Source organism: Empidonax traillii, unplaced genomic scaffold (assembly GCF_003031625.1).
Source record: "Empidonax traillii isolate 1590-97213 ecotype Southwest subspecies unplaced genomic scaffold, ASM303162v1 scaffold536:size430271, whole genome shotgun sequence".
NCBI classification, from domain to species: Eukaryota; Metazoa; Chordata; class Aves; order Passeriformes; family Tyrannidae; genus Empidonax; species Empidonax traillii.
Genome location: NW_020955729.1, coordinates 306,426 through 333,139, shown reverse-complemented (window position 1 = coordinate 333,139; position 26,714 = coordinate 306,426). Strand labels below are relative to the sequence as shown.

At 37.5% G+C, this 26,714-nt stretch overlaps 1 protein-coding gene across 3 annotated transcripts; it reads right to left on the bottom strand.

Moving 5' to 3' along the window:
• Positions 1 to 26,714, bottom strand: LOC114064362 (pituitary tumor-transforming gene 1 protein-interacting protein-like). Of its 3 annotated transcripts, XR_003572742.1 has the most exons (8): positions 26,577 to 26,714; positions 22,095 to 22,147; positions 17,886 to 17,994; positions 14,739 to 14,847; positions 11,151 to 11,219; positions 8,146 to 8,192; positions 2,680 to 2,788; positions 1 to 1,584 (listed from the first exon to the last, which is right to left on the bottom strand). XR_003572742.1 is itself a non-coding variant. In XM_027897343.1 (7 exons), exons 1-7 carry the CDS (start codon positions 26,680 to 26,682, stop codon positions 1,535 to 1,537), a joined length of 543 nt encoding a protein of 180 aa, XP_027753144.1. In that variant the 5' UTR covers positions 26,683 to 26,714; the 3' UTR covers positions 1 to 1,534. The 3 variants fall into 3 exon arrangements, 2 of the variants coding, with proteins under 2 accessions (XP_027753144.1, XP_027753146.1); XM_027897343.1 differs by lacking the exon at positions 2,680 to 2,788; XM_027897345.1 differs by lacking the exon at positions 2,680 to 2,788 and having other exon boundaries at positions 11,151 to 11,216.

Sequence of the window (26,714 nt, the reverse complement as noted above, 5' to 3'; positions counted from 1 at the left end):
TTCAAGATGTTAAAGTGTTTATTTTAGGAATGTGGATAAAAATAACACGGACATCTTCAATAATATACATTTGTGTAATAGATAATATACAGCAAGGGAGATTATTTAAAGTGTACAGAATAAATGGGAATGTACATTAGACTGGGGGGGGCAGAAGAGCCCTTTGCTTGTCACATCATACTGGTAAGCTACTAAAAATGCTCAACGAAATACCTCTATGAAAAGAAAGACAGGAAATAAATCACATTATAGAAATATCAACAGAACAATAAAAGGTTAAAAAATACTTCTGTATTCTTACTGTACTGGGTCTGGCTGGGATTGAGGTAACTTTCTTCACAGCAGCCCGTATGGTGCTGCTTTGCTTTGGGTTTGTGGCAGGAACAGTGCTGGTAACACACCAGTGCTTTGGCTTTTGCTGAGCATTGCTTTGCACAGCGTCAAGGTTTCATTTTTTTCCCACTCTGACCGCTCCAGCAAGTAGGCCAGGGGGGAGCAAGAAGTTGGGAGGGGACACAAATGGGACAGCTGGACAGAACTGACCCAAATGATATTCAAGGGTCACCAAGAAAAACTGAGGGGAGGCTGGGCAGAGATCTGATTCTCGGAGGTGGCAATTCCCTTTGCACGACTTGTTCCCACTTACCCTCCTCTTCTTCACTTGCAGTGTTTTTATCTCAACTCTCTGCTGTTCCCATTCCCTCCCTCATCCCCCTGAGGGAGGAAGCAGCTGAGCAGTGCTTAGCTGCTGGCCAGGGGCAGCTCTGGTAAACTGCAGAATCTGGGCAACTTTTAACTTTTTTTTTCATTATATATTAAGCTCACAAAAGAAAGATTTCACACAGACTGAGGTTTCTTATATTTAGGCACGCAAAACCATGTATATTTCAAGAATTACCTTCTTCTGATTTTGCTAAGTGAAGTAGTTTTTTTTTCACATCAGTGCTATATCCAGAGTACATATTAACATTTCCACAACTGAACTGAATTATTCAAAGACAAATATGCTCCTCTCTCTCAATCCTTACACATTACACTCTTAGAAGATCTTTTTCCAGACAGAAAAAACCTCTACCCACAAGAACATGCGTGATGTATTTTCTCATCAACTATTTCTGCCATGTGAAGCTGTGCTTCTATGTTTCTTTTTATTTTATATATATATTATATATATGTATATAATATATATATATAATCTTAATTTAGGAACAACTGTTTTAAATGGCAGTTAAGACTGAACTCAAACACAATTGTGACTATTAACCATCTACATCAAGTAATAAAATACAGTTTTAAGAAGAGAAAAGATAGTCACAATAAAATTCAGCAAACATTTCAATAACAAAAAAGATTTATAAAAATTAGTTCTATGTAAGTAGGAGACAGAAACATGTTATTTCATAAAGTCTTTAACCGCTTCTAGTTTTACAACCAGGAAAAAACACTTCAGTGAAAAAGCAAAAGAGCACAGAGGGCAAATGAAAACAGTTTTCCTGTATGCTGGAGTCACAGCTCTAGTGGAAGGTGCTCAGCTTTATTCATTCTCAAATCTGCTGTATGGGTTATCAGAATCCTGGAGAAGACCTGTAAAACAAAACAGGACCACATTTACCACTTTCTTACCAGTATCACAGAAATACCTTGAGTTACTGACTTCACTTCAATAGGTATTCCAGAAGACAAATCCAAAAGGCAACTCTCGTAATAATTGCTCCATTACCTAAACACTCAAGTATTACAATAAATTGAAAGTGTTCTTAAGCACTTGTATTTCTCCAGCTATAATCATGAATAAGTATTTCATGATTTAGCAGGGAGAGAACATTTCTGTATGAAAAATTACTATGGAAAAAACATTTCTCAATTGTGAGGTAAAAAATGCACTTGTGAGAGTGAAGCTGACTGTAAGATCATCATCCTTTTAAAATGTAAGATTCTGCTACTTTGACTTAGTTCTACTTCGATTATACCCAACCATCTGTCACATTCAGCCACTTACAGCTTTTCTGCAACAGGACAATAATCTCTAAGAACAAATGAAGATGACTTCTACGTGCACTAAAACCTCCAGGGAATAGAACAAGAGCATCACTTAATTCAGGTTGCAGTATGTTTCCATCACAAAGATTCTTAATGACTTTACCACAATACTGTCACAGTAAGCACTGCAAAGCTATCCAATTATTCTGAGTGTCTGGATATGCAGATCATCCTCTGTAAGGGTTAGTTGAGCAATCACTGTTCCACACAATAATTATTTCAAAGAGACTTGAAACCACCCACCAGATTTGGGGTAGGTAAAAGCACTTAGTAAAATTAAAGGAGTCCTGTAAGAGTCCAGAGGCTGACCTTTTGTTGTGAAAGTGAAAGAACAGGAACACTACTGCTGTCTTTTCTCCTGGGATTTTTATACTGATGTTTGGCAAACCTGGACTCTTCTCTAGCTCATTTATTTAGGCATGGAGACATATGACAGTGCAGCTGAGCAAATAACAAATGTTCAGATTCACAACAGTGAAAACAAAATTACACTAGTCACTGCCAAATCTTGTAAGAACTCCCTCAGACCTTTTCACATCATACCTCTTTTTTCACATGCACCTGGCACACAGATATTGAACTATTTTACCTGAAAGTCAAAAGCTAATTGTGCCAAAGGCAGACTAGACTTTTGCCCACCTTGTTGCAGTTGGAGAGCTTCATTTGAACTGCCAGGTTATTTAAGATTCCAATCAAGAAGCACAACTGCTTAGTGTTGATTACTGTATTAGTTACTGCAACTAACAACCTGATAGGGAATAGTAAACATTAAGGAATAAGTATGAAAAGTCTTATAATCACTCAAATATACAAGATTATGAGTAGTCAGCTTGTAAAAGGTTAATATCTAAACCAGCCCTCATACAATGGCTCTTACTTATGAAAAAGGAGTAAGGCAATCACATTTATAAAGCTTCTGCCAAGTAACATGAAATACAGCCTATTTACCTGGTATAGTACCTTGCACCAGGGGTACTATCCCCTTCTCTAACTGTTGAAAAAAAAATTATGCATTTGTGTAATAAGAATATGCTTAGGTTGAAAATGGTCTACAATATTTAGAGATTTTGAAATTTTTATATTTTTAAACTTTTAGAAAGTGGTTACTTGTCAAATTTTAATCTTGCCTTTCATGCATTTCAACAAAGAGTTGTGATAGAGTCTACTCTATCTGACAAGTAAGCTAACACATAATAAAAAACTCCTCTTATCCTTGGCCTGCCATTCAACCTTTAATGCCTTCAGGTAACATTCCTGCATTAATATAAGCCCAAACCAAACAGTGAGAAGAAACATTTTCTTTATTTCCAGACCATCACCACCACCCCCTCCTTCCTCCAGACTTGTTAATAGTTTGGCAGTTAGAATATATGGATCCTAATATATTTAGTTTCCTGAAACACAACTAAGTAGTCCAATATAAAAAAAAATTGCAGTACTTCAGTATTTCACCTGTTCCAAATAAAAAAACACATCTACACAACATTTACAGAAAATCAGCATCAATTCTAGAAATTGCCATTATTATTACAATTGCCGTTGCATAAACTCCCCGCACTCATTAAGCTCCACTTATAAATAAACACACCAAACTTCAAAAACCTTTCCACAAAGCGGCAAGTGGTGGTACCAGATTCCCTGACAAAATTAACTTAGGCTGCATACTTCTCTCTACAGAGTCTGGCAAACGCTTAGTATGTCTTTTAGATACTTCATTCAGGATACATATTTGACACTTCGTAGGTCTGAAAGTAGCACAGTAAAAGATACTGTTCTTTACACCTTAAATCCAGTGGAAAAGATTTTCTACATCCATTAAACCAATTTCAAATTAATCAGATGATGGTGTAAAAGTCCTGATAAACTTTTCCTATACCATTCTGAGGAGCAAATATACTTTTCTCTGCCCCTGCCCCAAAACACTTGGCTAAAAGACATTTTAGAAAACTAATCCTCATATTTCAAGGGAGTATGTAACTTTTATTCCTCACTGAAAATGCCATTCCCAGTAGTACTTGCTGTCATTCTACTGAATTATGTTTAGGAATGAACAGACATAATCACCACCAACTAGGCATCAGTATGCTTAACTTAAAATCTCTGTTTTATTGTACAATACTGAAACTGAACAAGTCTTAAGAACTTGGATCAATCTAGTGGGAATACTATTGGTCATGACTTCAGAAACCGATCTCCCAGGAAATACGGAGTCCAAGAGAAATGACAAGCCTTCCTTCCAAATGAGAATTAACCACAGGTTACAACACCCAATACACTTTGCTCTCAGTCTTGCTCTCAAACCTGCATCCACTGTTTAAATTTCTTTTCCTCAGCATTCTAAGTACATCATAAGGTTACATTAAGTGAGAGGAGGGACACAGCAGTTCATCACTTCCACCAGTTCTTATTGAAGAAGTTGTATCAGGCTCCAGCAAGTGGACCAAAACAATCTGGACAGACACACAAAAAAAGGAGCGTGACAAAAAGCTCCTGTCAGCTGCTACAGCTGCTCTTATCTGTGCCTCTCCACAGAGCTGTGAGCCAATGCTAATGGGACAGCATGGCTGGTTCAGCTAAAGCTCATGTGCTGCCTTGAACCATGCACGAGTTGTCTCTCTGCTGTTTCCCATTTGACGTGAGAGCGACTGCCCAACTTGTCATTTACACTTAGGGGTTCAAAGAAGCCAGATGTTTGTTGCTTCAGGTTTGCAATCAAGTCCATTACATGTTACTGATGAACTTCAATATTGACACACAGGTCACTTACAAGAACTTTTAACATCTTACTTCTATTTACGCTCATTTTGAGGTTAGTATTTGACCTACTTAGCAGTATCTAAGAAACATTCCAAAATCTGAAAGGTATAGTAGTCAAGTATCTTTCGTTAGCTTGTATGAAATCATGAGGCCTCCTAATATGTATGAAATGAAAAAGCAATGGTAAGAAATTAATACTTCTTTCCAACATATTCATTTAGATTGTATAATAACTACGCAGGTTCTCAGTCACTGAGATCTGACTCTCATAACATATCAGCACTGCCCAAAATCAGAATTAACAATAGAAATACTTACAAGGGTCTATGCTTGGAAAAAACCCAACCTAGTTTGCTGCATATCTTCGCCCCTTATTAAACTTTTCCTCTTTATTATTAACCTACAGATTGACTACTGTATTCTTGACAGAAAGCTAAACAGCTTTCAGTGTACAGCAATGAAAGGTTTTCCTGCCTTGCATTCAGAACAGTAAAGAAGGTCAAGGCAAAGTTCTACCTTCAACAGAAAGAATATTTACTGTGACAAACTACTGAATATAAAAATCAATGTCTTACATAAAACAAAGGAGATAGGATTACATATCATTAAAATAACTGATCGAAACCTTTGCAGAACTGAAGCAATGAAATGGTAGTAATTTTCTAAAAATTAAGAGAAAGAATCCTTCTACTAATACCAGGCAAAATCCTGAAATAAATAAATAAGAAAGCAGATCTATACTAATACTATACTGAACACACAATAGCAGCAAAAGCAGCAGGAATTAAATTGTAGCTGCTTTGTATACTACACAAGCTGCAAAGTCTTCTGAATTCTACTTTAAATTTTTCCTAAGAGTCAACATATAATTTGTGTAATCATATTGCATTCATATATGTGAACAAATGAAAAATACCATCAAATTGTGCAACAAAGAAACAATTCAAAGTGTGTACTCCTGGTTGCTAAAGCTCTGTATTGCTTCCAATGCTCCCAAAGGACTGTGGCTAGAGTGACACCTGCAATGCATTATAAATGTGTAATTACCATTTAAATGGGGTATGGAAAGCTGGTGGATGAAATGGGAAAAGGCATTCCCTTAAAGCCAACCAAATACTGAAATTTCGGCCATGATCATCTTAATCTACAGAGTCAGGTTAACAAAGTCATTGTTGTTCTGCCACTCACCCATGCCTACTTAACTGAGAATCCACTTTGTTGTGTGTAAGAGTGTAAAGCAATCTAGTGCCTCCATAATTATTTGCAGCAATTTTTCTTATATTATGTTTAATATGCTAACATCTGTATTTTCTAGACAGTAAAAACTGAGGACAGCAGATGCAAGTCTACTCCATGTCTCACTGAATTATTCTGACAATCATTTGCATATTATCAGAATACAACCCATATATACTATAGCAATTATATTTATTATACTTCAAAATTTTTACATATTTTGTATTTAATGTTTACTCAGTTACATACACTATTTTAGGATGTGCCAATTATTTATGTAAGAATTAGGTTTTTCTTTAGGACAAAAATTAATTATGAGAATCCAGGCCTCAAATGTATACCTGATAACACAAATTAATCTTTGCTTAGGCAATAAAGCAAACCTGCCAATAAATAAACTGCATATAGAAGTTTGCTAGTATAGAAGTGCAGGTAAACTGCACTGCAAAACACAACTGCAAGATGATGTCAGTATGAACTTGTTTCTAGTTGAGTCACTGACAGACTAACATGCTTCAAGCAGAGGCAAAATGACACTGGCTCTCATATGACTGTGTGCACGGTACAGTTACAAGCAAGATTTGCTGAATTTGGTGTACGTATTCCAGAGGCACTGATTATGCAGTTATACACTTCAGGAAACCCAGGTACTCCAACAAGATCCAGCAAAGCATCCTGCAGAAGTCTGAAAGTAAAGCACTGAAGAGAGAACTGTCTTCACTAAAATATAAGGGCCATCCACTGACTGAACAGAACTGAACACAGCCTTCTGAACATTCCCAGTGCAGTGCTTTGGTACCAGAACTTCGGACCATTCTTGGCTGCATCAAGGAGATGCAAAGGCATGTGCATGTCTGCACAGACTGCTGCAAGTTATTGTGAGAACACAGCCATCGTCCTAAGTTTTTGACCAGATCTACCCCAAACTTGTTGAGATTGACTCTGAAGTCTCTTGTAAGGAAAAACAAACACAAGAAGCCTGTGTTGTATTTTGCTGTTTAGATTTTGTTTGCTTTTTTTACAGCTGAACTATTGATGTCAACCCCCCAAACACTTCTTGAAACTGAATTGTGGTTGGTATACAGGGTCAATTATCCTATAAAATACCACAGAGATGAACTTCAATGACTGATGTTTAACAAAAAATTATTTCCAGTTTCCACACCATCTTCCTCCTGTATCTCAAGCTTCAGTGTAGTTTTTCTCCATTCCAGCAAAGCAACATTGTTTTGCAAACGCTGTCCAGGCAGAAAATTCCCTAGAGAGATTGTCTGTATCACTTCTGCATCAGCCAAAGGGCAGGTTGCAGATTCATGAAGACATCCCCAGACTCTGCCAATCAGTTTAACAAGAGGATGAAAATCAACAGCTTTGAGTGACTGTTCAGACCCCTAGAATCACCCCCTCTGAATTCAGAGCAATCTGCATAATAAAAAATGCAGCAGAGATTTAGCATATCTATTTCTGAATACACAGTACTATTAACCCTATGAACAAATCAAATGAAAAGTGCAAGCACTGACAAGCCTACATAATAAGAGCCTCCTATACAGCACAGCAGGTCCTATAGTCTTGTGATGTTATACTACTGGACTATAGCTCCAGCTAAAAACAAAAAAAAAAATAACAATTTTAATCCCTACATTAGGCTGCACCCTCCATCCTTCTTTTCCAATCTTGATTTAAAAAGCCTTCTATCTGCTAGCCAGTCTATCCTCCTTTAATAGCCATGAGTCTAGTAGCAAAGTTCAACTAGCTTGATTTACCATGTTCAAGAACAAACAAACAAAAAAGCCCCCAAAGTCAGTATTCTTACTTCGGAACAGAAAGAACCACTTATTTTAATCAATATATTTAAATGCCCATCCCAAGCAAACCCCCCCATCCAGCACACTGCGCCTTGCCCAGTGGGAGCATCAGTGCAGGAAGAGAACAGGCACATAATAGTGCTGAGATCAGGTGTTCAGGTGTCAGAAGACATGCATCAGTGGGAAACTGGGCTTGATTACTTCTGCTGCTCATAAAGCAGCTTGTTTCTGCTGTGAATTTTAATAATAATTAGGAAAAAGGAATCAATTTAGATACAGAGTATTAAAACAAGATAGCACATACCATACTTCTTACGTATTTCATCGTGCTTCAGTTTTCTTTCATGTTTCCTGCAAGAAATAAAGGCATCAAAAGAACATTCAGACTGTTTTGAGCTGTAAGCAAAATATAATTACATCCAAAACAGACAACAGCATTTTTTACATTAGTAAGCAATTAAAAATTTTTTTAAAATCACATTTAGCAGTTATAGATCTTATCTCTATATATACTTTATGCATCTACAAGACACCCTGTAACTTCTCACCAACCAATAATATCAAAATAAGATGTATTAAAATAAATAATAAGAAACAGGTTCTTTCTGTATAAAAGTAATGCATCCACATATATGTACATAAACACACACTGAGGTTTTCATCTCTAGATAACAAGCAAGGCACTACACTATGCTGGAAGACTCCCTAATGCTTTCCAGCAGAGAGCATAACTGTAACATTTAGCTGTGAATACAGTATGCTTCAGAATCCTAATTCAACATAACAATTCTAAAAAGATAAAATGTGTATTGTTGTTTTGTTTAAGCCGTACAGCAAGTGTAAGTGAAAACTACTGGTGTCAAAAATCCAGCAAGGCATCCATGCAGAGAATAAATTAAAATATGGTGCTATATAGAAATTGTTCTTTAAGTTTCTGATCATAGGACAGTTTTCAAGACTGTATCTAATATTGCCAAACTTTATTATTTGCATAAACCAAGAGTCTGATGAGTCAATTTCTTCTTCCCCTTCGCAAAGGTTAAGGGGGAAGAAATTAAGGATGTTTAAATGGAAGCCATTCCATCATTCCTCAGACACTGTTTTCATATATTTCAAAGGAAACATATATTTTGCTTAGTTTAAAAAACAAACACAAAAGCTCCTACACATCTGTTTCAGAAGTATGATCCAGGATCTATATATTTTGAAGAAGGGACATAGAATTTGGCAAATCAATGTCTCTCTAACAAAAATTTAAAAAAACACCGTTTGCTGTCCCTGTCAAAATTCATTCCAGTTAGACAAGTTGTGACTTTTGCTGAATTCCAATTTGCACATATTCAGCAGAAAGCTGTTCAGCACTGACAGCTTAATTCACCAAAGATCCCAACTGCCCTATGCATATTCCACCTCCAAACTATTCCTACTGCTAATCAGATCCTGTGTGTCCTCAGAAGCAATTATCCTGCTTCCTACAGAGCTGAAGGGCTGAACTTGCCTTTTCCAGCAACTGCACTTCTGGAAAAGCAAGCACATAAAGCATGATGAGAAAAAACAAGCAAGACAGACTCAAAAACCTTCCACTTCTGCTTCCCTGAGATACCCAATCTCCCTTACATCCCTTTCCACTATTAAGCCCAGGTAGCACAGCAAACAACCTGACCAAATGCGGGAAGAGGGGACTGGTTACTAAGGGCGATGAAATTCATCTAGAGGAGGAAGTCAGGACCGAGATGCTGAAGAGTACAGAAAAAGGATGGGACAAATGGACCTACTGAGGGTAACCTGACAACAGGATTTCTGCTTTTTGTGTTACATAAGAGGAAGACATTATATGAGGTAAGGGATCTCAGAGAATAGAGAAATTCTGCTGAAAGCACATCGACCGAGGAGAATCAGATGCAATTCTAAACTGGCAGTCACTGAATCAGCCGTCCAGGTGACTCACCATCCACATCTTGACATTATGATCAGCTGAAGTCACTTTAATCTTCCAAGCTGGTTCTGTTTCTTAACACTACTGCTATTACTCCATCTTCTGTACACTTTCTGCTCTCAAATTCAGATGCTTATGAAAACAAGTCTGCATCCCTTTTCTTCTCAGATTAAGTTTGCCATTACCTTACAACGATTCTCTCAGCTCCTACCAGTCAAATACATGAGTAAAGCAAGCAAATGCATCTGTAAGACCATCTTACTAAATCCCACTTCTGTGCCCAGTCAGAAATGTACTTGCCTTGTCTCCTTATGCACATCTGTAATAGAGAAACTTTATGTCTTTATGCAAGAGCCCCACAAGGATTCTCACATGGAAGCATGCCTTGCTCCCTAACTCCCTGCTCATATTAACAATCAATCCGAGTTCAGGAGAAAACAGCAGGCATCAGGCAGGCAGTGAAGGTGCCCTGTTACTTGGCAGATGAGTCTTTAGAGAACAAAACCAGGAAGTGGCAAACCTAAGATTAATTTCCTTGTCAGCATGTGGGGATTCAAACCCATACCTGACAGCTAGGACACTCTTGTCTTGCTGAAGGCTAACTCACTGTGAATCTCAAAACTGAAGACCATCAAAGGAAGTATGATTCAAAAGGTACATCTCACCTGTACCAGGCATCATTGCCCTATCTATGAAAATTGCTTATCTAAAAAAAAAATGTAAAACCCATCAAAAGTCACAGTAGAACTAAGGCATAAACATCTACATCTGAAGGAATGCAGTTCTCACTGAGAAACACTGTATGAGGGCTGACTCTTGCACTTTTTACACTGTGATACAGCTTTAGCAGAAAGGATGGAAATACGAAATTAAGGCTACACTGAGGTCTAAGGCAAAGTTTTGAGTCCCTGAGCCAAATTTCAAATAGGTATGTCACTATCAGCTTCTCTCTACAAACTACCTTTCCCAGACAGATTTAAAAAAAAAAAAGAACCAATAACCAAATGTATCCAACAAGTGGATCTCACCTCTTAATCCCAGCCTCACTTGGGCATTAACGCATGCCACAGGCAGGCATCAGTCCAGGAGAGACTAGACAAGACTTCAGACACTTTCCTCCTGTTTGCTCTTGGCTGGTATAGAGTACTCATGTACCTGCCACAGTGAGCATCAACTCATTTGCTCCCTGTTCACTTACAAGAATACGGGCTCCTAATCAGGTTCACCAATCTCACAATAAGCCCTGTTTTGTAAAAACCTGACACTGTCACGCCTAACTTCACAATGCCTCTCTGTTTAGTACTCCATGTATTCCTTAGAAAGGCAGAATACTCCTATATCACCAAGAAGCATATCAAGCTGTCCAGACTCACCTCTGAAGAGACTGCAGTCTTCGTTCCTCTCTCTTCCTAGCTAGCTGCTCTTCTTCTTCATCTGGTCTACTACAAAAATAAGGAGGAATGGAAAGTGTAAGAGAGGAGGAAAAAGCAACTTCACTGCTAAGCAATCATTATTTAGTCACTTGATTTGTTTTCAAAAAGAATTTATAGTCTGACCTGAGATATTCCTTCACAGTCATGTAAAATTTCATTACTGAATAGTATAATTGACAAGTTTGTGTAATTATCCTTTCACATTTTGTACTATCTAAACGCCCTGCTCATTGTAGCTATGTGCCCTTCAGCCTCAACAGGGTAACTTACAGCCTCTTAGGAACAGGCTGCAGACTGTTCCAGAAGCAGGAGTCGTATCTGCCATTTTCACCACGTGTCACCCCCCCTTTTAGAGTAAGTGTACTGCACATGCACAGCTAAGTCCATTGTCCCCTGAAAGAAGATTGATGGTTCATAAGCCTTTGATGCCAGAACAATTTATCTTTTCAACAACCATTGCTATCCAATCTCAAGCTGCCCTCAGGAAAGCAGTCTGTTCTGGAATGAGCAAGGATTTACCTGAGTGCATCAGCTGTGTGATTCTGGGAAATGCTGAGCCTACACAGTACATCTGAGCTGTGCATGTGCTGATACGCTCTACTGAATACAGGCACTTAAGCTTTGTAACCTGCTTTGGAAAAGGTTCACCTTCACTTAACCATTAGGGAGACTATAAGAATTGTAGAATGCTAAAACAAATGCCAAACAATGTTTATGTCTTTAGCTTTTTCCTGACAGAACTAATGACAACTCTTCATCATTACTAAATGGACAACTGCTATGCTAATCATCTTCCAGAAGTGAATGCACTTCTGAAGATGTTTGAGATGAATATTTACAAGATTAATACACTTGAACAGTTGCAGCACCACACATCTGCAGCATCCAGCCTACAAGCTAAGCAAGGGTGACATCCAGTGGTTAATTACAGCATGTCAAATAGTTTAATGTACAAAATTCAGACACTAGAACTGGACATCTGAACTTGATTCTTTAAGGTGCTCAATCAGTCCATTTATCTCTGAACATTTTAGTCATTTCAGTACAACCCAGTAACTCAGAATCCATGCAATGTTCCATATAAAAATTTTCCAGTTCCTCCTTTTTCCACATAAAGAATCAGAAAAATCATGGGGAAGTTTAGCAGGAGGAAACACAACAGGTCACCTTTACTGGAAAACTATGTTAGACCCTTTTATAAAACTAATCAATTCCACATATTAGCGTGTCCAGGAAGACTTTGGTGCCCCATTCTTGGACACTTTTCAGTAAAACTACTTTACTGGAGACTCCAGTATAACTAAGCAACAATCTCACTGTACACTGGTGTTGCAAAATGTGAAAACATCAAATAAATAAAATGCTGGTATATGATTCAGAAAATACATTTCTTCCCTATAATTAAAGAGCATTAAATATCTTCTGATTTGTAGATACCTTGAGGAAATGGAGTTTTTCTTCAATATTCAGAAAGTCTGAGATTATACAATTAAGAAAAGCGGTTGGTAACTGCAGTTCAAGAGAGTCAATTTACTATAGTTTCACAAACAATTACTAGTCGTGAAACTATCTCAAGTGCATGGAACCATACTACACGAATTCCAAAAACAGATTATAAAAACAATGAACCGAAACAATGCAACAATAATCCTAGAATTCCTGCGGTAGGAATGGAGACAGGTGAGTCACCTGCATTACTGATGTGGGGGTTAATGCATTTAAGTATTCTCTGTGTTCACGGAAAAGGTAAGTGCTGGCTTCCTAAGCACTGAAACACCACAGCTTAAGAACTCCCAGAAGGAATACCTATGCTTCTGCAAAACTTTACACCTGAGATCGCAGACGACATCTAAAGAGTAAATAAAACAGTAAATTTCTATAAACTTTCCTTCCTCCAATTCATAAAAAAAAAAAAAAAAATTGTGTGGAAAATGAGTCCACTAAAATGAGGAAAAAGAGAGCAAAAGAATTCCTGCTAAGAATCAGTGGGTTTAAAGCCAGTAATACATCAGGCTTCACTGTAATAACACATTCCAAATCCTCCTGAAATAAGCTGGACCCCACTTTGACAAGACCTTTAAATCCTCTAAGGGTCAGAAGATTAAGCTTGACACCTTTGGAGTCCTGGCATAAGATGACTCTTAACTAACCCTCTGTTTGTCGAATTAGATGTTGCAGTACTGATTGACAACTTAGCTGCTAAAACTGAAGTCTGGCACAAATATCTCTTTTCACAGGATCCAAGCTTTATTTGTTGGCATGTCAGCCACAGGGGCCTACTCAGTTGTTCTGCAGAGGATGCTGGCAGATCTTACATAAGATCTAAACCTGTTCATACACCTCCAGGGCTTATCAGCACAGGGTTTAAGAGTTATCCATGTCTGCACTAGGGCAGACTTGGTAGACCAACCTACCAGCAAAACAGGTGCATGAAATCTTCCTCAAGGAAGAAAGAAAGGAATGAGATGTTATTAACAGTTATTTTCTCATTTCTTAAAAGTCACAGACGTACCATATTTCTCTGGCTTAAAGGTTAGCACAAAACACTGTACAGTTATGTAAGTTCTTTAAAAAAAACCCAAACACAACCCTTAAACAAGAACAATGAGTCACATGTACTTGAAAAAGTATACAAATTATTTCAGACCAAGAAATAAGGTCCAAGTTTTATTCACACCAGAAGTACTGAAGGACATAAGGAACAGAGATAAATGAAACTACACTGCCCAGAAAGCTGAGCTTTAAGCTTCAATGATAGAGGGAAGCATACTGTGCTGTCTCAATAAACATGGCCTTCCAGGTGATTCGTTAGGGAATAAGCACTGATCGGTTCACAAGGCAGCACTGACTTATCTATTTTAACTACTCATCCACTATTTCCCTCCCTTTAGAGCCAGTTAAAAAAAGAGTCCTCCAAGAACATTTAGTTTTTGCAGTATTACTTTATTCAAAAATAAGTCAGTCATTCTTAGTATCTCAGAGCAAAAGAAGTATTATCTTACATTTAGAATATTTTGTTCAAGAACACTTTGTTACCAAGGACAGGTCATCAGTTAGATACTGACAGATTCTAGAGCAATGCTGAAGCGTGGATGCCAAGTGCTGTAGAACATTGTTGCTCAGTTACTTATTATCCACCTGGTCCCTTTTTGCTGTACATGAGGTTGCCTTGAAAGAAATTATTTGTTCCATTATCACAAGAAGTAAGGATTTATTTGGTCATTAAAATCTTTCATGTCCACTCATAATACAAAAGTGTAAAATGTAGAAGTAAAGCAACAGCTTACCTAAAGTTGAACACATCAGCACTGTAACCACTACAAACATCACTTCAGTGTCATTCCAGCATCATTTTCAGTGTCAATACTGCCTGTCACTAAACATGTCTTTTCTTGTCTTTCTCAAACAAATAAAGCAAAGTGACCAAAACTCCTTTCAAGTGAAAATATTCTTAGTATATTGGAGAGTAAAAACTGTAGGAAAGACCAGCACCCAATGTTAGTAAAGGAAACAAATATATGTATTTACCTCCTGGAACGTCGTCTGCAGTAACAGCAGTAACAGCAACAGACTGCTACAGACACCAGGATGAGTCCAGCTACTACAGCTATGGCAATAATTAAAGCCTCAAAATTTACTGAAAAATATTAACATATTCAACTTGTTAGACTTCAGCATTAACATTTCTCTTTCTAATAATTCTTCCCCTCCTTCCCAGGCATTTTTTCATCTCTATATGCAAAACTCTCACATAATTCTGTGCAACTACCCTGGTTAAAATTAATATACCACATTCAAATGTTGCTATTATAGGTAATCCAACCTGAACAGACATTAAGCAACGTTTCTCTTTATACCAGTAAGTCATCTATAATACCTTATGTATTACATATCTATCGGTGTATTTCACAGTTCTGTCCTTCTGTGGTAAGAGTCAAACTTAGCAAATGAAGTTCAGAGAGTCTATGCTCTCTAATCACATGCACAAGCCAAAGAATCTGTTACTTCTCTGCAGACATCATCTCATGCCTGGCCAAGGCACAGCCTTCACACATCCTGCCAAAGACTACATGCCAGCAAGTGCTTTTGCTTCCGTGTTATCATTTACTGGGTAAACACAGTTTCTAATTACAATACACTGGCAAATTCCCAAATGTAAATTATGAAAGTAACACATTTCATCATACCACATTTCTCTCCCTGTTACTTCCCTACAAGTTAGAAACAATTACATATAACTCTTTCAGTAAACATAAAAATTTGTTTTAAACAAAATTTAATTAAGTACACTACTTAATTGAAGCAAAAAAAAATTTTTGAACCTTTTAACAAACTGCAGAAAAAGACTGTCAGTTTTCAGTCTACATTCCTGTCTCCATTACCTGTTTCATTTGCTTATTAATTACGAAAAAAACCCACAATTAAGCTACTTTGTATTATACTGCCTCTATACTGTTCTTCACTTCATGCTGGTTAATAATCTGTCAACACATCTTATTTCACATAAAATTGTAACTGGAAGCCAGTCATTTGTTTTTAATTTTGAGAGCTCCAATATTCACCTTCATTTTCAGCAACAGTGAACAACATTCATCTCTTAATTTTATTTGCTCAAAGGAAAAACAGCACCACCACCATCACAAGTTAATGAATTCTCCTGCTGTGTCCAAAGGGGACAGTCTCAATAAGACTATATAAACCCATGGCACACTGCTGTCTATAATTTGTAAAAAATCTATTAAGGAAACGTGTATTAGACTATTTTTTGTTCTTGTTTTGGTTTTTTTTCTGAGAATGTGCTCCATTATGAAGTATTAATTTAGTGTTTAAGCTACAGTCAATCTAGAAACACAGACGCATAAGCCATATATGTATAAGCCAAGCTATAAGCCATTTCTACAGTAGCAGTAAACTCTCAAGAACACTCTTAGTATCAGAAGTCACTGCTAGTCACTGTTTTGTAAAAGGACGTGTTTCTCTACTTGGTGAGTCTGACAGTGTTAAACTTCATAGCAGCTGGTTTGATGCTGTGCTTTGGATTTCTGGCTAAAAAGTACTGGTAACACACCAATGCTTCTGGCTGTTGTTAAACAGGCTTGAAGAGCATTAAAATACTCTCTTTCCCCCCCCTTCTCTCTGTTCCCCTCAGCGAGCAGGGCTGGACATAAACAAAAGACTGGAGAGGTCAGGAGGGGATGCTGACAGAACAATTGACCCAAACTAGCCAAAGGGGTATGCCACACCTTATAATGTTGTGGTCAGCAATGAAATCTGAGGTAAAAAAAAAAAATAAGTGCAGGGCATAACTGGTTTCCAAGGGGCAGTTTGGGGCCATCTGTTTGGGGAGGCATCAAACTCTGTGGGAGGTGGTAAGCTTTGCTTGACTTTTTCTTTTCTCTTCCTCTTTTTCCTTCACCTATTAAACTGTCTCTATCTCAATCCATGAATTTTCTTGCTTTTTTTCTACTTTCTCCCTCCGTCTCACAGGGATAAAGGGAGGGAAGCAGGAAGCAGCTGTGTGAATACTTAGCCATTGGCAGGAGTCAACCCTCCACACTTTCAGAAAAGAAGTTTGCTAAATATTTCATAGTAACAGCATTTATTATGATATTGCAAGTCCAGTTTTCTTAGAAGCGTGCCTTATTACTGAAATGATGTCTCTACTGTACTCTAAGAGTTCAAAAGCATAAATGTTTTTTCTCAGAAAACAAAGTCCAAAGCCCTTCTGTAAGAATAATGAATTTATAAAGTTCTCCTGTGCTGTTTAATCTACTCACTCTGTTTGCAGGGATTAAGTGGTAGTGTTCAGAAACACGCATGTTCCACTTGAACAGCAATCTTTTACTTCTGCTACTCTGATTTAGACTACTGCATAATCTCTCTGTGCTAAGTGTGGGAACTTTCCTCTAATTTACAGTTAACAGTCACTGATAGTTCACCCTGAATTGTTTTTGTTCTTTAGCCTCCTGGTGTCCATTAACAAATACACAGAAAGCAGTAAGCCTTCACTTTGCTGGACTGAAGTTGAACTCTTGTTTCATATGACAACCTTTCCAAAGTCTAATTTGTTCTCTGTTACAATCTAGTCCAAATTAATATCTGTATGCACAGTATTGGAAAAATAGCCCACGATGGCAGCATTATGGTCTGCACTGTATTTTGTAATAAAACATGAAAAGCAAATGGAAACCTAAGAACAGTTAAATGATGCAGTACTAAAAACCTACATGGTCCTCTGCAGCTTCCTTTTTAATCTTATCTACACTGCCTTCAGTGCCACAGACTACACCGTTATTTCAGTTGTGTAAGCAAAAATAGCATTCAAGAATTTCTGTGTGACTCTTTCCTGTAGTATTTGTTCACTGATGCCACTGGAATATAATAAAGGAACTGCAGATCTAGACAAATCATCCAACACTTCAAGAAATTTTTAAAAAGGTAAAAAAGTTTTAAAGCCTTTGGATCAACATAACTACACTGGCTGTTTACAAAGAGACCTTCCTTAACATTGACTGTAAGTTCAGAAGATTAGAGATCATGGCTTCAAACCATAACCACTGCCTTCTCCCCCACCCCTCCACATAAATTATCAGGAAACAGCTCTAGCAAGCAATAGGCTTATTTTAATCATACTCATAAGTAACTCTCTACAGCAAAAGTAAAATTAGTACCTACTCCAGCAAACTCCCCATCGAGCATTAGAGAGGGAACACAAGGAAGATGGTGGAAGAATGCTTCTTACAGGGTAATCAATGCAAGTGTTGTTGGTGTAACACCAAAGGCACTGCAAAAGAAATAAAAAAACCCTTAATTATTCATCTTCAAAAACAGTTAACAATCTAATGCACCTCTCCAAAGACAGAATTCTTCTGTGAGTATACAATACTGTAGAAATAGAAGTGCTTTACATTATCAAGACTACTGAAGTCCTGGTACAATTTCTCAGCAAAACCTAAACTGAATTGAGAGCAAGAACATTTTGTACTTAAGATAACAAAGCCTGAAAATACATGGGGGAACATATTGAGGTACTCTATATACTTCAGGATAAAATAGCTTGGGTTTAAAATTACTGGAATTAATAAGAGGTACAAAATCAGAAAGCCAACTGTTCAGGATTTTCAAACACCTGGGATCTTAAAGAATAATAATACACTTATAATCTTACTTCAGCCCTGTATTTGATTATCAACAGAAAGAAAACAGTAAATGACCCTTACAATTCTACAGGAGGTTTTGCTGCAAGGTAATAAATGATACAGCCTTATCCAATCTGTGCTGCAAAGTACATTGTGTGCCTTACAGTTATGGATATTTTCAGAATTTAAAATTTCTTATATTATAGTTGCAATGCCAGCACAACATTTCTGCTTTTTAAGCCATTACTGGGCATCAAGCTTACGTTTTGGTTTTCATCTGTTAAAATAAATACTTATTCAAAAGTCCTTTACCACACAACTAAAGCAGTGAAGTAGTTTTGAACAACAGTAATAGGAATCTTTGACAAAAGACGTTTTTTTAGGATTCATTACAGAAAGAGTTCATTCAGGAACTACGCTTTATCTAACAGTACTATCAAGAACATCTCTGACATACACCCTTAGTTGCACAAAACCTGTTATCTTGCTCTTAATGGGTTAGAAAACGTTAAATACAAAGGAAACCACTTGTAGCAGATTCTGCTTTCTTGAGAAAAGTGGACGCAAGAAAAATGCATTAATATTTTGTAGCTGCAAGACTGTGCAAGATAAACATATCCATACAGACACATCAACAAAAATAATAAGGAAAGTAAAATAAACTTTGCAAAAAATTCTGCCCCTTTAATCAAGAATATAAGGTAAAAAATTGGGCTTTTTTTAATCAAATATTTAATAAGAATTAAGAGTTAAAAAATAATGACTAATGGGAGGCATAGTAAAAGTCACTGGTAAACTCTGAATGTAATGTTGGCCCTGTTTTGAGTAGGAGGCTGGACTAGGTGACTCATGAGGTCTCATCTAATCTGAATGACTCTACTGCTGGTGCCAACAAGGGGCCCAGAAAGGCCAGCTGTATCACTGATGGAGACTCCTGCATCTAACTAGTAAAAATGTGTCTAGCCCAAAAGGCAATACCTGATACAGCTACTGACTGGGGCGGAGGCTGAACTACATGAAAATATTTCAATTGACTCATTCCCAATGCTAAAAATTGACCTAATTATCAAGTTAGAGAAAGCCCAACAACTCAACATCCAACGGTGAAACATTTCCTTAACTTTGATCCTCATCTACATAAGCTAAAAATGAAGATTGAAAAGACTTTATTTAGAGGTAAGTCATATATCCTTTGCAGAGTATGCTAGAAACAATGTTCATACTCTCATGGCTATCAGTGACTTTATTGTAGAACAGCCTCAAATGGATAATGATGTCCAACATCATTAATTCAGTCGACACTCATTTTAAAGACACATTTTCAGTATTAAGAGAGATACTACAGTAACTATGAACACAAAATGAATTCTTCTTCCTTTGTATTCAGATAAATGTATGCAAGTGACTGTTATCCCCATCCTTCTCTCCAAAAATTGACTACATTTCTTGATCACAATTTTCTATAGCTGCTTTTAGCTTTTTTTTTCTTTTTTTTTAATGTGTAGCATGCTTAAAATCCACTTTCCACAAGAATTTAGATTCCATACATTTATTATCAGGACAAAGACTGAGAATGACAAAAATAAATAGCTGAAAGGAAAAGCATATTGGTAGACTACTCAAAAGCTAAAAAGAGACTTTGGAATATTCTCCAGAATGCTGAGGCTCTACACATGCACTCAAGTTTTAAAATGAAGTCCTATCTCTAACTAGTACTTGCATCACATGCTGTCACAGAAGACAAAACTCTCACAAGGTGTTAATCAATAAATATTATCTGGTAACAGATAAAGTTATCAAATTTTAATATACCTGGTAATCTGCTAGTCATAGCAGTAAATACTATTTTGAAGTAAGTAAACTGAGTTTCAGAATTCAACAGCTCTAATCAAAACCCTTATATGTTACCTTTTAATGTGCCATATTGTAAGGAATAATATGAAATTCAATAGTCTATCTGTAAAAGTGCCACTCAGAACTTATTGATAAAAAACACAAAAAATAGGTATTCATCAACCCAGAAGATGAACCCATTTAAAATGATGATCAACGAAATTTGAGCATTCTGAATTATAATTTTATTTAACTGAAGTAAATTACTGCATTTTATGGATGGTTGGAATTATTTTTATCTATTCACCAAAAGTTTAATTTTCATTTTTATATGCTGCTGCTATCTATTTTACCACCAATACGAAAATCTGATTTTTTTCTACTGAAGCAATAAAAGTAATTTCAGCAATCTGTTGCTTTTGTATTGCTCACAGAAGAGCTAATGGCTTTGTTCTCTAGCTTCTTTTTTTTTTTAATGTATGTGCAAATTATCTGAATCAAGTCTAAACTCCTTTCTTCAAGGTTAACACCGGTGCTGTTGAAGCAGTTGCCCTGAATGATCCATCATTCTGTCACCAAAACAAACCTGGACGCTGTCTTTGATGTCAGATTCTGAAAATAATGTATCCATAACTCTGTTAGTGTCTTCGGCACACAAACACAGCTAAAGGATTTATTTCCCTCACAGGGTGAACATGTAGCTCTCAGGTTAACAAAAGCTGTGCTCATGTACCTGCAGCAGCACTTATTTGAAGTTAGGGTCATGCTACTGCCAGTGCTGAACATTTAACTGGTAATTTTCCTTTTCCTACTCGATACTTCTGAAGATGAAGAGTTCTTTACACAGTGCCATTCTTCTGACAACAAATATTCATATCACAAATATGCGATAACCAAATCAATACAAGCTAATTGTATATATTTTTAAATAAAATATATTTCCCTTAAAAAGCCAAAATATGCATAAGATGAGGTAAATTCAGATAGTCCTCAGTCTTCCCTAGTGAAAAAGTTTTGCAGTGACATATGTAACTTAAAGACACCTGAAATATTTCTTCTCAGTGACATCTGAAGTTTGAATTTGAAATAATCTCTCACTTTACTCTGGAGGGACCGATGCCCTTTGCACGCTTATTACAATCCTTACTGTGGAGCCAAAAAAGTTTTCAGCAAAGGAGAGAGAAACAAATTCTAATGTTTAAATGTCTGCCTTATTGCAATCTCACTGGAAATCTAAATATTTTGGTACAAAAACAGTGACCCAGCCTGGCAGTCTTAAGCACATACAGTCTGAGGTAGTCAGTGGAGAGACCAACAAACCTGGACATCTACAAAGTGCTGATCCAATCTGCCTCAGTTAAATGGATTCTTGGGGCATCTTCAGAGAAAGGCACTTTCAGTTTATTTACATTAATTTCCCAGTTCTTCTTTTCAGCATACAAGAAATGCAAGGCATTTTAGCCACATAAAATTGAGTTTATCTTGTTCTTTTTTAAGATGGATTTAGCTAAGTGCTGCTCACAAAGTAAGTCTGAACCAGCACCAACACCATCTTGCTCAGTTGAGCTATGAAAGCCCTGAGCACACACTGACACCGGAAGCCTGGATTCAGTCTGTCCTCTTCAGACAAAGCAGAGAAACACTCTGAATGAACGAATCATGGAGCACCCCTGGCAATGTGAAAGCACATTGGCAGCACAGAGGAAGCAGCACATCAGTTGACTCCATCATTCAAATAAGAATAGGTAACAGAACTGACTGATCTTGACTTCTTCTTATTATGGGGAGTTTGAGTAGATTTACCATTAAAAACAAAATAAGAACCCCACCAAACAGCCAAACAAACCTTAACAATTTGACTTCATATGAAGTGGAAATTTACATCAATCAAAAAAGATGTTAAAAATCTTACCGAAACATTTCTTAGACATTCGTCACAGGACTTCTGGGAAAATGCTGAACATGCTAGAGAAACAAACAAACAAACACGCAGAGATTATATATTTATTCTACAAGGTCAAGCATTTATCATAACATTTATCATTTTCTTTTTTCTGGTTCTAGATACAAGCCACAATTTTGAAAGAGGTAATGAAATTTCAGTAACTCCATTTCAGGGGAACTGCAGCAAACAGAGATAAAAAACATTTAAATTTGACCTCTGATACAGGGAAACAATTCAAGGTTACCTTTAACTTGCCTTTTTTTTTTTTTTTTTTTCTCTACGGACAACACAGGAGATTTAACCCAAAAGCCTCCCGTATCTCTGCTGAAGTTCTAGGATTTGCACACTTCAATTTAGGGAACATTCTGAATTTTGCAGCTTTGGAACCTTTGCAAAAGCTGACCCTTGCGTAGGGTTGATCCCCTTCCATAGATATTAACCTTTTTTCTGGGGGAAAAGTTTTTAAAAGATAAAGCTCTCCAAATAACATGATATAACAATAAAAAACCACTTCCAAACACAGGACACAAAGTTAATTTGCAAGTGTTCAACAAGAACTTTAACAGAAGTTTGAAAGACAAGTGACACAGAAGCACTTAATGCACATTCTCTTTGGATGTTAAAAAAAAAAAAAAGAAAATATTTACTGGTGTTCACATTTACTTCATGTAGAAGTACTGCATGTTTATCATGTTAAGACCAGTCTTTTTTTATCCATAACTCAGAAATACCTTGTTGCCCACAGGACCACATACATGCCAAAGTCTTGACCTAGATGAACTACTTGAAAGATGAGGGCAAGTCTCTTCTTGTCTAAACCTGGATTTTTCTTCCAATAACTGTAGTTCCTTTGATAATTTTTATACTATTTAATGAAACAAACTTTTTATTATTTCTATAAATATCACAAATACAAGGGGAAAATATCTCCAAATGAGGAATTCAATTAAAGCTTTACTGAAAAACTGCACTAGTCACAAGCAGTTATCAATATGAGCTCTATTATTTACTTGTGAGACAACTATATATTTCAACATTTTCTTTTCATAATTCAATATTATATCTTTCTAGTACTAATTCCTAACATTAAATGTATTTTATATACTAGTATACTCAGCTTTAATTAATATTTTTGTAGCGAAAAACACCCTACTACTTTATCTGGTACCAATTAAATTGTTACCAATACCAAAATAGTGACCCAGCCTGGCAGCCTGGTACTGGTTAACAGCTTCAGTGTGAGGCCCATACACCAATTCATGGAAAAACATCCTGAAAAGCAGCTTTAGAAACAGTTCTCAGTTTAAACTCAAAAATTTTCAAATGGGATTATTCCACATGGAATATCACCATGCTTACTATAAAAATGCTTAATTACATTTTCAATTTAAGATTTAAAACACCCAAACAAACTAGCTTTCTGAACATGAATTAGCAAAGCACTGTCAGAAACATGCAAGTACATCAGACTAGATTTAGGTTAGATTTAGATTTCTAAAACGAAATTTAGGTTACATTTTCAGTACCTGAATAATCTACAGCAAAGTGAAGAAATATAACATTCTTTAGATTTTTATCAAACTTTTCATGCTGTTTCTTTTTTAAATGCCTTCCTATTGCCATATTATAGCAGATAAGCTCTACAGACATATAATCAAAAGACAGAGACATAAACTGTTAAAAACAATTAGAATAAACATAAATTCTAGAAGTCTAAAGAACAGCAAAAATACTTCCAGATATATCGCAATACATATCTCAAAAATGAAACCAATGTTATATACCACTGTTACAAAATTTAACATTACTATGTGACTGAAAACAAAAATTTTTCATTCTGCTTTATATATTTTCTCCAAATCACATTACTTACAAAGATATACAAATTTCCTACCAGTTACAATGTTCTCCACAGGAAAAGGTAGAACAAAATGTCTCTCAAACAGAAAACGAAAAACACAGCCATCCCCTCCAATCTACCTTGCTACAGCATTATGTGTACCAGCACATTAAACAAAAATAACTTTGAATTACTTTTTTTTACATTCAAACATATATGAAGTTGACAGTCTCCCTCTAGTATTTCAAGCATATGCTGTATTATCTGTATTAGGGAAAAAAATAAATGTAAACCATACTATAACTAGCAAAAGTAATTCACAATGTATTTTAAACAGTATTTTTCAAACATAGTAATTCCTTCTATACTGCCATATAACATCAGTTTTAATGACCTAACATACAATAAAATGAGAAATCGTTTTTACATACCAAGCCTGGTTTACTAAGTAGTGGAAGCATTATTTTGACAAATGCAATTTTTACCAAAATAGTATAGTGCAACACCTTGTACAGAGTGAACTGTAGCTGTATGAAGATTATATTCACACACAATAAGAAAAAGCTATTACTGTCCATGCACTTTTATTTTTTAATAACAACTAAAATGCTGCCCAGCCATATAGGAATTGTACTAAGTTAATTATATACTATCTGTATGATCTTACTTTTTAAGAGACATCCTTATGGACAAGGAAAACTGCACAAACACAGAACAAAGTCTGTTGCTCCACCAAATACAGGCAAAACAGAACAACACTGATAATAAAACTCTATTTTGCTTAAAAACAGCTTTTCCCCCTTCCCAATATGTATTTATGCATGAAGGTAGTATATGCAGCATTGGGATTTTCTGGTTTCTTTTTTTCCCTCCAGGAAGACAGGGGTCTATACAGCACATACAAGGACTGATGACTGCTGTACAGCCTTAAGATCAGTGAGGAATTGGGGGTGATACCTTTTACCATCCCACTAAAACCAAACAACACACTGCTCAGACAGTCAAAAACCTTCCAACATCTACATTAAGCTTATTCGTAGCTGGTTTATTTTAATGTCATCTCTGTCTCCTTTCTTAGGACACCACTGTTCTTCAACGTAAAACAGCTGTTCCCTCCTTCTGGTACACAAGTACCTTCTCCCTCAAGCTTCCCTCTGCTCCAGCAATTAAAACCATACTCTTCTTGGTATTTTCTGAAACGGGGAACAATACAGCCTTTGTAGTCCTGCTTTATGCCAGTCCAGCCCTGTTGAACACAGGTGCTGAAGTGGTGGAATATTTAGCAGGATGGCATACAAGGTCCCAGTTTTGCAAAACTACCACAGAACTGTCTTCTCTGTCTTCGGGAGAGCATCCCTTCAGTAACTGATATGCATCTGACAGTCAACAAGCCTACCTCCCTACTTTTTTCCAACTGTTTCAATTTAAGATTAGCACAATACGTAATACTCATATGGCATAACAATATTTTTTTTTCATGTCAAACATATTTTTAATATTTATTCCATAAAGGTCACCCACATCTTTCTGTGTAATATCATGATCCTTCTCCATAACAACCAACTTACTGTAAAGAGTAAAGTCCTGTACTCCTGGAAGAATAATAATACATTAAAGCTTCTTCCTAGGGAATCCATAAGGAATACCACTATGAATTCAACAAAGTTTTTGACTCCAAACTCAATCTTTGGTTTTGTTTACGTTTCTCAGAACTACTAGAAAGAAGCTGATTAACTTGCAGTTGTTGGCAGGTTTACCTTTTGTTACTTCCTCTCTAACAGCTGAGGAACACTGACAGTTCCCTTTCTGTGCTGCTTCAAGTCAGTTGTCTCACAAAGTTGGAGACTCCCTTTTCGATTATAAACCCTTCACTAAAAGCAACTAAACACCTCACACTGGAGTCTAGAAACACATCAAGGTCCACTTGAGATACCCTAATTTAATGCCAGCTAACCCAACATGCACCTTTGTGGTCACATCTGTGAGCAGCAAGCAAATCTGAGGCCGAGCTTCACCAACTGGCTGCCAAAAGCAGCTCTGACATAAACGATTCCAAGAGAACAGGGTGAGAAGAGCATCTCCATCAGCTTCTCCTTCCAAGCCACGTTCCTCCTCACCCTCCAGGACAGAGCAAACCTAGGCGACTGTGTGCTCCGGGATGACCCTGCCTCAGCAAGGAGGTTGGATCAGATGACCCACTGCGGTCCCTTCCAACCTGACCCATCCTGTGACTCTGTGACTGCCGGCCTCCAGCAGCACAGCTCCCGACAAGCCCGCAGGCCGGCAAACCCCACCGCCATCGGCCTGTCCTTCGGCCGGGAGCGGGCTGCTCCCCCCGCCCCACGGAACCCGCTCCGGGCCGGGGGAGGAGCCCCACGGCGAGCCCCTCGCTCCCCCGGCTCTCGTGAGGGCTGCGGGCGGCGCTGGGCCCCGGCAGGCCCCGGCCCGTCCCCGCCGTGCCCCGCTCAAGGCCGAGCGGGGACCTCGGGCACACCCGCCGGGAAGGCCCCACGGCCGCACCGCGGGGCACAGGGAAGGGAAAGGAAGAGAGCGAAAGGGAAGGAAAAGGAAGGGAACCCTGCGCTCCCATGCTGCCCGCCCCGCCTTACCCGGCGCCAGCGGGGCCCCGGTGGGGCTCTGCGCCAACCCCATCGTGGCGCGGCCCCAGAACAGCGCCAGGCCCTGCAGCCACAGCGGCCACCGCCGCGCCCCCATCGCCGGGATGAGCCGGGATCGCGCTCGCTCCG

What these genes read in the sequence shown, in the direction of transcription:
- LOC114064362 (XM_027897343.1), bottom strand. Translation starts at nt 26,682, where the DNA reads ATGGGGGCGCGGCGGTGGCCGCTGTGGCTGCAGGGCCTGGCGCTGTTC. An exon ending in CGGGGCCCCGCTGGCGCCGG is followed by an intron (nt 22,148 to 26,576) that starts GTAAGGCGGGGC and finishes TTGTTTCTCTAG; the next exon opens with CATGTTCAGCATTTTCCCAG. An exon ending in AATGTCTAAGAAATGTTTCG is followed by an intron (nt 17,995 to 22,094) that starts GTAAGATTTTTA and finishes TTTCTTTTGCAG; the next exon opens with TGCCTTTGGTGTTACACCAA.